General features: G+C 44.9%; 1 protein-coding gene across 3 annotated transcripts; it reads right to left on the reverse strand.

Moving 5' to 3' along the window:
* Window positions 1-1,353: 1,353 nt before the first annotated feature.
* LOC139382985 (glycerophosphodiester phosphodiesterase domain-containing protein 5-like) lies at window positions 1,354-9,728 on the reverse strand. 3 transcript variants are annotated; one of them, XM_071127269.1, is made up of 13 exons: window positions 9,679-9,728; window positions 8,868-8,927; window positions 8,660-8,758; window positions 8,427-8,520; window positions 7,492-7,637; window positions 6,750-6,832; window positions 5,933-6,083; window positions 5,604-5,822; window positions 5,259-5,416; window positions 5,028-5,172; window positions 4,345-4,427; window positions 4,129-4,208; window positions 1,354-3,546 (listed from the first exon to the last, which is right to left on the reverse strand). In XM_071127269.1, exons 3-13 carry the CDS (start codon window positions 8,756-8,758, stop codon window positions 3,458-3,460), a joined length of 1,347 nt encoding a protein of 448 aa, XP_070983370.1. In that variant the 5' UTR covers window positions 8,868-8,927; window positions 9,679-9,728; the 3' UTR covers window positions 1,354-3,457. The 3 variants fall into 3 exon arrangements, with proteins under 3 accessions (XP_070983370.1, XP_070983369.1, XP_070983371.1); XM_071127268.1 differs by having other exon boundaries at window positions 1,354-3,791; XM_071127270.1 differs by lacking the exons at window positions 8,427-8,520; window positions 8,660-8,758; window positions 8,868-8,927; window positions 9,679-9,728 and having other exon boundaries at window positions 1,354-3,791; window positions 7,492-8,354.
* Between the last annotated feature and the right edge of the window lie 1,682 nt (window positions 9,729-11,410).

The raw sequence follows: 11,410 nt of genomic DNA on the forward strand, positions 1-11,410 counted from the left end.
GGGGGAAACTTTAGAGTGTTTTCTATCCTAAGATGTCAATTATATGCATATTCTAGCATCTTGTCCTGACAAAATATCCCATTTACTTTGGGAACGTTATTTTGCCAAAAATGAAAATACTGCCCCCTAGTCACAACAGGTTAAGTTTTGTTTAAGATTTATGGTACTTATTTTATATTTACATTGTGTAAGATATCTGTCCATGTAGTGAACATATGGTTTGTATGAGGAATCCGTCTATATTCTGCAGGTACTAGTTTACATTAACAACACAGAGTTCTGGGTAAATTGTAACTATTTAGCTCACCGTATGGTTCACAACAGTGTGTCCCAAATGGCATTCTATTCCATATATAGGGCTCTAGTAAAAAAAAAAACAAGGCTCTGGGCATAAGTAATGCACTGTTTAGGAAATAAGGTGCCATTTAGGATGCACAGTATTCCCAGTCTGTCTGGGTGATATTACTACAGCATTACTAAAGCAGCTGTGTTGCTCTACTGTCTGGACAAAAGACATGATGACGGTGGAGCTACTGTCAGAGATGCCATTAGTCTAGTTTTCTTTGCCTCGCCTCTCCTCTTGCACCCCGAATGAGGGCCAGGATTAAATCGGAAACCATAATGTAGTGTGCTAGACATTTAAAGGGAATTTCCAATGCAGCTGACACCTGCAGTAGTTACCTTGAATACGATCTCCATGCTGAGGTAACGTTGCCTTTAAAAGCTGCATTGTTGCCTCCAGAGTGGCACAGCCAGCGGTCTAAGGTATTGCATCGCAGTGCTAGAGGCGTCACTACAGACCCAGGTTCGAACCCAGGCTCTGTCGCAACCGGCCGCGACTAGGAGACCCATTTGCCCCAGCATCGTCCGGGTTAGGGTAGGGTTTGGCCACCCGGGATGTCCTTGTCCCATCGCACTCTAGCGCCTCCTTGTGGCGGGCCAGGCACATGCACGTTGACTTCGGTCGCCAGCCGTACAGTGTTTCCTCCGACACATTGGTGCGGCTGGCTTCCAGGTTAAGTGAGCAGTGTGTCAACACTGTGTTTCGGAGGATGCATGGCTCTCGACCTTCGCCTCTCCCGAGTCTACGGCAGTTGCAGCAATGGGACAAGACTGTAACTACCAATTGGATATCACGAAAAAGGGGTAAAAAGTACCAAAAAAACTGCATTGTAGATTAGAACCCTCAGACTCAGATTGAATCTTGGCTGAGGTGTCTGTTTTTATAAAAACAATAAAGATGATTGGATGCAGACTGTGGCCGATGTCTCTTTTTCAACTGGAGTAACAGAAGTAGCGTTATACTGTGGACATGGAATCAAATTAGTTAATCAATGAATACAACCAACTCAATCCTTTAAAGATTTTTAATATCAGGTAATACCATTTACAGTCAGAAAATAGTAACATAACATAGAGAAGGCTCATATACATTAAAACAAAACGGTCGTCCTGTTATACAGAAAACAACCAGAAATACTATGTACCCTTTTGCTATTTAACAACAATTACATTCGGAGTGTTTGATACCTTTGAATCATTGTTGGGAACAAATATAGGTTTCAATTCCTGATAGCATGGTATTTGTATAGCCTAGCGGTCTCTAATGCAAGCAAGGCGGAGTGCAATTCCACCAATGGCAGAAGATCATTATTTTACTCTCTGGTCATCAGGATATCAACTGCTCTGTTGTTAGTTGGTTTACTGTGAACATACAGATTGTCAACATGTATTTTCTGTCTTGGAGAGTTATAGAATGGCTTGTGAGAATGTATTGGGACAGTTCTAGACTGCCCTGGGATAGTTCCAGAATCTCTTGGAGAGTTCTAGAAGGCTTCAGATAATAACAAAAGTTTTGTAGTAGCCCATAAAATCGCTCTCCTCTCCTCTGTATGGCTGGCCAGTGGCTTGTGGACATAGTGTCTCCTATGGCACGTAGATCTCCTGTCTCCTGCTCAACACTGTCCACAGAGCCATTACCAACCAACCTGGCCTGTGGACATTGTGTCTCCTATGGCACGTAGATCTCCTGTCTCCTGCTCAACACTGTCCACAGAGCCATTACCAACCAACCAACCCACAGACTAACACCTGAAACCAGCAACTTTCCACACAACACCTGAAAGTCATACACAGCTTCTACAACCTCAAAATAAACCATTCAGATTTAGGAGTAGATCTCATGATACATAGATATGTGTGTTAGCAGAAGCAGATGCTGTATTCACTGCCATGCTAAAACCCTAGGCTATTGCTTGGTCATACATTCAAATATACATAGCAACTCCTTATCAAAAAACCTTATCAAACTAAAACCACAGTACAGTCAGTGTTCACCTGCATCCACTCAGTCACACAGGAAATATAAGACCCTATTTAATACATTCCTCTAATGCAGCTGATGTCTTAACAGTTATGAGAATAAAAAAACAACATACTGAACCAAAATATAAACGCAACATGCAACAATTTCAAAGATTTTACTGAGTTACAGTTAATTTAAGGAAATCATTCAAGTGAAATAAATGATTTAGGGCCTAATCTATGGATTTCATATGACTGTGCAGGGGTGCAACCATGGGTGGGCCTTGGATGGCATAGGCCCACCCACTTGGTAGCCAGGCCCAGTCAATCAGAATTTGTTATTACAGACAAATACTCCTCACCACCCCTCACTCCAAACCCATCTCAGATGATCTCGCCGGTGAAGAAGCCAGATGTGGAAATCCTGGGCTGACGTGGTTTCACGTGGTCTGTGGTTGTGGAGGTCCTGGGCTGATGTGGTTTCACGTGGTCTGCGGTTGTGAGGCCGCAGACCACGTGCGTTTATGATAGAAAAATGTACATTCAATTTTCTGGTGGACATTCCTGCAGTCAGCATGCCAATTGCACGCTCCCTCAAAACTTGAGACATATGTGGCATTGTGTTGTGTGACAAAACTGCACATTTTAAAGTGGCCTTTTATTGTCCACAGCACAAGGTGCACCTCAAGAAGCTGTTAAATCAGCTTCTTGATATGCCACACCTGTCAGGTGGATGGATTATCTTGGTAAGTGAGGAAATGCTCACTAACAGGGATGAAATAAGCTTTTTGTGCATATAGAAAATTTCAGGGATTTTTTATTTCAGCTCATGAAATATGGGACTAACACTTTACATGTTGCGTTTATATTTGTTGTTCAGTGTATATTTCATATTTCAGCAATTCAGTTCTGCAGTTCCAGTGGTCACCAGAGGGGGTGTGAATGAGCTGGTCAAGTGAGGACAAAGGAACAACAGTCTTAATCAGGATTATCAAAATACTGGCTTATCTTTCACATTACATCAGCCCTCTTCCTCTTTTTACACATTCAGTTCATCCTCTTCTCTTGTTTTCCTTTCCATTTCCCTATGCTCATTCTTGTGCGGTCACACTTTGTGTGTGCGTGACTGAGTGAGTGTCTGTGTGCATGTGTGTTACTCCTCTGTGATGGTGTGGAGGGTACTGGGGGTCCGTAGTTCCGTTCGGACATTCCCACTGGAGATGGACCAGACGTCGCTGAGCTCTGCTGGGCAAAGGTTAAGGGTTAGAGGTCAGGGGTGTGGTAGTTGAAGTTCAGGTGAGGGGTTGGTGCAGGGTTCATGTGTGGGTTGAAGTCCAAAGATTTGGGGTTTGGGAATGGTTCATGGGAGGTTCATTGGTTCATGAGTTGAGTTCATGGGTTGAGGTCCAGAGGGAGAGAGATGAGGGCTCTAGTAGGAGACTCTGAGTGGAAGGGATTCCATCGACCCCACCCTGACTCCACAGGATCTGAGGCACAGACGGAACACAGAATAATGTATGGTTCACCGGTATTCCGAGTAAAAGCTCAAATCATCCCCGAGGTGCACGGATGTACACTGCGTTAAAAATGCACTAACATACTGCCTCTGATGAAACAGGCTTTTTAATATTATGAGTCCAATAAACTTGAGGTTTAGAATTTGAATTGAATGTAAGAAACTACCAGCTATTCCAGCTCATAGACTGTACAGTTTATGCAAGAGATTAAAATGTTGGTGCGCCTGTGTGTTCCACACAAGTAGAAGATTAGTCCAGTGGGAGAGGGCCATAGTGATGTACAGTATGACATTGTTGTTGTCCTTACCAGTCCTGAACTTGCTATAAGGCCCGGTCTCGTGTGTCTGTCGACTGCCTGACCAGAAGTGTAGGCCTCGCTCACGCCACCTGTAGGACAGGGAGGACACACACACACACACACACTTTCACCTTACAGACATACCTTTATCTAACTAACCCATTATATTTTGTAATCGCCTCAGTCACACACTTTTGACATGTATGCAGAAACGTGTGAACTCACCAGTGGAATATGAAGACACAGACGATAAGAACAGCAGAGAGCAGGTCAGTCAGAACCCATATCACACTATACTGCTCTGGAGTCTGTAGGGAAACACGTGAAGACATTAGTGTGTGTTTGTGTTTATCACCATATGGAGAAGCGATGTGTGTGTGTGTGTGTGTGTGTGTGTGTGTGTGTGTGTGTGTGTGTGTGTGTGTGTGTGTGTGTGTGTGTGTGTGTGTGTGTGTGTGTGTGTGTGTGTGTGTGTGTGTGTGTGTGTGTGTGTGTGTGTGTGACGAATAGCGATATGTGTGTATCACCATAAGGAGTAAATGTGTGTGTGTGTCACAGGAGGCTGCTGAGGGGAGGACGGCTCATAATAATGAGTTGGATACCATTCTATTTATTCCGTTCCAGCCATTACTATGAGCCTGTCCTCCACTTCCTGTGGTGTGTGTGTCTCACCACAAGGAGCAGCGGTGTGTGTGTGTGTGTCTCACCACAAGGAGCAGCAGTGTGTGTGCTTAATGAGTTGGATACCATTCTATTTATTCCGTTCCAGCCATTACTATGAGCCTGTCCTCCACTTCCTGTGGTGTGTGTGTCTCACCACAAGGAGCAGCGGTGTGTGTGTGTCTCACCACAAGGAGCAGCGGTGTGTGTGTCTCACCACAAGGAGCAGCGGTGTGTGTGTGTCTCACCACAAGGAGCAGAGGTGTGTGTATATCTCTCAGCAGCATGTTGTTGGTGGTAACAGAGGATGCTCCATTGCACCAGGCCAGAGAGTAGAGCCACGGCTGGTTCACTACATACAGGTTCACACTGATGTTCACCGACCTGTACTTACTGAAACACACACAAAACCCACATACATACATAGTGTGTGAGCAGAGAGACATTTTCTAGTACATCATGTGTGTGTGGGTGTGTACCTGACGTGTTGCAGAGACATGGTGCTGTAATGCAGGTTGAGGGTAGTGATGTGGTTGTCCTGTAGTTCCTGAATAGAGGCAGTCTGTCCGGCTGTCTGTTGCAGCTCTGGATCCACCTGCTGTATCTCCCCTCTCTGATCTGATGGCAGCCACAGCACCTACACACACACACACACACACACGCACGCACGCACGCGCACACACACACACACACACACAGTATTAAAAAAGACTGCACCTTATAAGAGCAGGGAGACACCATTGAATGGCAGCAGGCCTTTCTAACATGGTCCTTTGAGTCAAAGGTAGGAACTACCACGGTGACCCCCCCATCCACACACGTGCCTGGCTGGAGTTGATGTGTGTGTGTATGAGGTCCAGGGTGATGTTGAGGTAGTTGTCTCTGTAAGGGTGTCCAGGAGGAGGTTGTCTCAGGTCAAACAGCACTGTCCTGCCCGTCCGATTAGCTACGTCCAGAACTTCATCCAGGGAGGGAACCATCTGATTGGCAGCTAGCTCTCGCTGCTCTGGTGACAGAGAGAACACCGTGCCAAACGGATCCCACTGGGAAGGGGGTGGAGAGAGAGAGTGTGATGGTTAAAAGAGGTCTTTAATACAGTTACTAACTAACCCATGGTGCTAAAGTCAGCTACTGTGTGTGTGTGTGTCCTTACAGAGAGGAACCAGGCCCCAGCGTTGAGCTGCTGTACATCAGACCAGGTGAATAGGGCAGCAGGTGTATGTGTTCTGTTAGGAAACACCTCCTCTACGTTAGTGGTCCTCTGCAGGGTGAGGTCATGCATCACAAACGGAACGCCATCAGCACTAGGAGAGAGGGAGGGGAGGGGAGAGAGGGGGAAGATTATTGTCCTGGCGTTCACATGGTCAAGACAAACATGTGGCAGGTCTCAGGTGAAGCTACACTAGGTCTGCTAGCTATAGTCCTACTACCAGGCCTGGGCTCAAATACTATTTGAAATCTTTCAAATACTTTGAGCGTTTGCTTTAGCCTGCCTGGAGTGCCTGATGGGCCAGGTTTGCAGTTTTTCAACTATTCTATTGGTTCCATTACACCAGGCAAACTCCATTACACCCTGGCCCCTTCTCTTTCTCTCAAACCCAGCTAAAGTATCTGATATTATTAGAAATAGTATTTGAACCCAGGGCTGCATGCTACATGCTAATGCTAAAAGACACATAGGCTAGCAGGCCTGGACAGGAGTATTAACCGCTAACTGGATTAGCTAGGATGCAATCACATTAACTGGGAGGAGTGGAAGGATGCTAACGCTAATGTCTGATCTCTAGGATTATTACAAGGCGAGCCAGGACAGGACAGGGCAGGATATGGGTCAAGGCTAGCCAGGACACAGGGCTATTACACGGATCAGAAGGGGACAGACAGACAAGACAGTCAAGACAAGATAGACAGACAAACGGACAAACAATCCAAGACAGACAAGACAGACAGACTGATAGAGTGGTGTGTACCTTATAGTGACGTCAGTCTCAAACCCGTCCACTCCAGCCTCCACTGCCCTCTCAAAAGACATTAGAGTATTCTCTGGGGCAAGCTGTTAGAGGTCAGACATGCACGAGAACAAACACATACACACATACACACACACACACACACACACACACACACACACACACACACACACACACACACACACACACACACACACACACACACACACATCAACAACACAGTGCCAAGTACATTTTCCAGTGTCAGACTTTATTTTAATCAGGAACTCTCTCTAACTGACTCTCTAACGTAACATGAGGCCAGAGCCTCTGAGTTAAAAGTTATTTGACTGGATTTTTCCTGTATATTGTATGTCGTAGTATTTATAGATAGTGATGTTATTGATATATATTTATAATATTGATAATGATGTTATTGAAAGATCGTGATAATATTGATATTGAAGTTATTGATAGTTATAATAGTGATAATGATGTAATTGATAGATATAATATTGATAATGAAGTTATTGATAGATAGGGATCATGTTGATAATGTGACTGGTTGTGCCATGGTTGTACCGTGGGAGCTTCTCTGTGTCATCTTACTGTTTACTGCAAGTGGTAGTACTGATATCTAGGGATAATATTGATCTTGACAGTGTATGATAGTGTGATTGGTCATACCATGCTGCTCTGGGTGCTACTGAATCATTGAGTAGTATGAAGCTGTGATGATAGATGTATGATAGGTTGGTCCTACCATGGGAGCTCCTCTGTGTCCGAGGAGTGTTGGTTTTGGCCCCAGGGTTCCAGCTTCTCTGATGCAGGGAGAATACATGGCCAGAGGAACCAGGTACAGACTGAACAATGCACTCATGTACACACCCAACAGACACACTTGATGCACTTGACAGAGAGAGAGAGAGAGAATATATTTCAAAACAACCTCATACTGGAACAAGTCTAGCAGGTCCAGTGTTCTAATTTTAGAGTTATACAAGTCTTAATGATGAAATCAGAGCTTAAATGGGAAATCTGTGATTTCTAGATCCATATATTTTTTACCCATTGATTGCTTGAAGAATTTATAAATGCCTCATGAATTTATAAACGCTTGGTCTATGAATGTAATGAGAGTGGTTACATTTCTCCAGCCCCATCCTTTAGATGTTTACCAAAATAGGTGGCGGGTAGGTGCTTTGTTATTGTGTGAACTGCAGATTGCCCCTTTAATCAGACTACTGTACACCTGACAGGGCTCTAGGTGTATGTGTGTGTCATTATCCTCCACAGAGAGGCCAGACATGAGTCAGCTAGTGCACCTACAGCTTAACGTCACCACGACGACTCAGAACAGTGACCATGGAGATGACAGAAGAACAAGAGAGAGCGAGAGGTGGAAAGACAAAGAGACAGAGAGAGGGTGAAGGACAGTGTGCGTAACGCCAGTGTCTATGCAGGCTTTTATAACTCTGAAAAGTTCCTACTCAGTCTCAGTCAATAGAGGTTGCCTTCCTCTGCTCAGACGTTGCATACATCAATCAATGGTTGCATGCAACATCATTGACCGTGCAGTTGGCCACTAGGTTGCTATAACATACTGTACATGTAGATGTGATTAGCTGATACCTGTCCAGGCTTTGAAACACGACCAGAACCTGGACTTATTTTACAGCAGCCAATCGGAGCACTTACCTCTCTTGTTCATACGAAAAAAGTGCAGCGCAATTGGCCAGGACAGGAGAGTCATCAATAAAACCCCGCCTACCTGAAGAAAGGGGGCTGTGACCTAGCCAATCAGGAGGGGGATAGAGAAAGGGAGGGAGAGAAAGGTTCATATCACAATGCAGACAACTGAACATACACATTTCACATTGTTGCTTTGGGTCACTTGATGTGATTGGTCTGTGACAGCTAGACTGGCCAACCTGCAGGGAGAGGAGAAGGGTCTTCCACTCTTTACTCCACACCTCAGAGAGAACGGCCGTGGCACTGACAGAGAACGCCATGGTCACCACGATCCCCATCTAACACAGAAAAATAACAAAGGACTAATCAACATGGGTCATCCTGATCAGTCTGTGCTGCTTCACAGATGTTGAATGTGTGCTGTACTACATGGATGATAGGAGATACCTTGTGACTCCAGTGAAGGTACAACCTCTGTCCCTCAGACAATAAACACACTGCTAGTACCTGCAAGACAATAACAGAGAGACTTAGATTAACAGAGCAGCAGTAGTACTGTTGTATAGTAATGTAGTAGTACTGAAGAGAGAAGGGGTAGTACAGGTTTATAGTAATGTAGTAGTACTGAAGAGAGAAGGGGTAGTACAGGTTTATAGTAATGTAGTAGTACTGAAGAGAGCAGAGTAGTACAGTTGTATAGGTAGTACAGGTTTATAGTAATGTAGTAGTACTGTTGTATAGTAATGTAGTAGCACTGGGGTAGTACAGGTTTATAGTAATGTAGTAGTACTGAAGAGAGAAGGGGTAGTACAGGTTTATAGTAATGTAGTAGTACTGAAGAGAGCAGGAGTAGTACAGTTGTATAGTAATGTTGTAGTACTGAAGAGAGCAGGAGTAGCACAGCTGTATAGTAATGTTGTAGTATTGAAGAGAGCAGCAGTAGTACTGTTGTATAGTAATGTAGTAGCACTGAAGAGAGCAGGAGTAGTACAGTTGTATAGTAATGTAGTAGCACTGAAGAGAGCAGCAGTAGTAGTATAGTGATAGTACTATAGTTGTCACTAGCAACAGCAATAGTATAGTAGTAATAATATTATAGTAATAGTAGTAATATAAGTATAGTAGTATTACTAGTTCTCACCAGTAGCAGAGAGATGTAGGTTAAATGAGCAGCAGTAGTAGTATAGTAGTAGTAATAGTACAGTAATATCAGTAGTATAAGTATAGCAGTATTTATAGTAGTAGTACTAGTTCTCACCAGCAGGAGAGAGATGTAGGTGAACAGAGCAGCAGCAACAACCAGCAGCACCAGAGACCAGGGGAACCAGAATCCCAGAGTCTCAAATTTAAACCTGCAATGCAAACATATAAACTCAATCCAAATAACTTCCCAGATATTTCCCATGCTTGTTCAATGAACGATAAATAATTAACGAACATGTGGAACGGCCATTAAGACACTAACAGCTTACAGGCGCTAGGTAATTAAGGTCACAGTTATGAAAACTTAGGACACTAAAGAGGCCTTTCTACTGACTCTGAAAAACACTAAAAGAAATATTCCCAGGGTCCCTGCTCATCTGCGTGAACGTAGGCATGCTGCAAGGAGGCATGAGGACTGCAGATATGGCCAATAAATTGCAATGTCCGTACTGTGAGACGCCTTATCGTCCTCGCAGTGGCAGACCACGTGTAACAACACCTGCACAGGATCAGTACATCCGAACATCACACCTGTAGGACAGGTACAGGATGGCAACAACTGCCAGAGTTACACCAGGAACACACAATCCCTCCATCAGTGCTCACACTGTCCACAATAGTCCACAATAGGCTGAGAGAGGCTGGACTGAGGGCTTGTAGGCCTGTTGTAAGGCAGGTCCTCACCAGACATCACCGGCAACAACGTCGCCTATGGGCAAAAACACACTGTCGCTGGACCAGACAGGACTGGCAAAAAGTGCTCTTCACTGACGAGTCGTGGTTTTGTCTCACCAGGGGTGATGGTCGGATTTGCGTTTATCGTTGAAGGAATGAGCATTACACCGAGGACTGTACTCTGGAGCGGGATCAATTTGGAGGTGGAGGGTCCGTCATGGTCTGGGGCGGTGTGTCACAGCATCATCAAACTGATCTTGTTGTTGCAGGCAATCTCAACACTGTGCGTTACAGGGAAGACATCCTCCTCCCTCATGTGGTACCCTTCCTGCAGGCCCATCCTGGCATGACCCTCCAGCATGGCAATGCCACCAGCCATACTGCTCATTCTGTGCGTGATTTCCTGCAAGACAGGAATGTCAGTGTTCTGCTATGGCCAGCGAAGAGCTCGGATCTCAATCCCATTGAGCACGTCTGTGACCTGTTGCATCGGAGGGTGAGGGCTAGAGCCATTCCCCCCAGAAATGTCCGGGAACTTGCAGGAGCCTTGGTGGAAGAGTGAGGTAACATCCCACAGCAAGAACTGGCAAATCTGGTGCAGTCAATGAGGAGGAGATGCACTGCAGTACTTAATGCAGCTGGTGGCCACACCAGATACTGACTGTTATTTTGATTTTGAGCCCCCCCTTTGTTCAGGGACACATTATTCCATTTCGGTTAGTCACATGTCTGTGGAACTTGTTCAGTTTATGTCTCAGTTGTTGAATCTTGTTATGTTCATATACATTTTTACATATGTTAGGTTTGCTGAAAATAAACACAGTTGACAGTGAGAAGGGACGTTTCTTTTTTTGCTGAGTTTAGTACAATCAGTGTGTGTGTGTGTGTGTGTGTGTGTGTGTGTGTGTGTGTGTGTGTGTGTGTGTGTGTGTGTGTGTGTGTGTGTGTGTGTGTTTGTGTGTCGTGCGCTGGTGTATGTATGTGTGTGTGTGACCCACCAGTCAAAGTCATTGTAATCGTTGTGAGCCTGGCTCCAGAAGTAGAGGAACAGAGAGGAGAGGAGGAAGGTCAGGACCAGGAAAACCACGCTCCCACACTCCACCTGGAGGAGA

This window comes from Oncorhynchus clarkii, chromosome 24 (genome assembly GCF_045791955.1).
Source record: "Oncorhynchus clarkii lewisi isolate Uvic-CL-2024 chromosome 24, UVic_Ocla_1.0, whole genome shotgun sequence".
Classification (NCBI taxonomy): domain Eukaryota; kingdom Metazoa; phylum Chordata; class Actinopteri; order Salmoniformes; family Salmonidae; genus Oncorhynchus; species Oncorhynchus clarkii.

Coding starts and splice junctions, on each gene's coding strand:
- LOC139382985 (XM_071127268.1), bottom strand. CDS start 8,758: ATGGGGATCGTGGTGACCATGGCGTTCTCTGTCAGTGCCACGGCCGTT. Junction 7,638..8,426: donor TTTTCGTATGAACAAGAGAG/GTAAGTGCTCCG, acceptor CTCTCTGTCAAG/TGCATCAAGTGTGTCTGTTG. Junction 6,084..6,749: donor GAGACTGACGTCACTATAAG/GTACACACCACT, acceptor CCTCTCTCCTAG/TGCTGATGGCGTTCCGTTTG.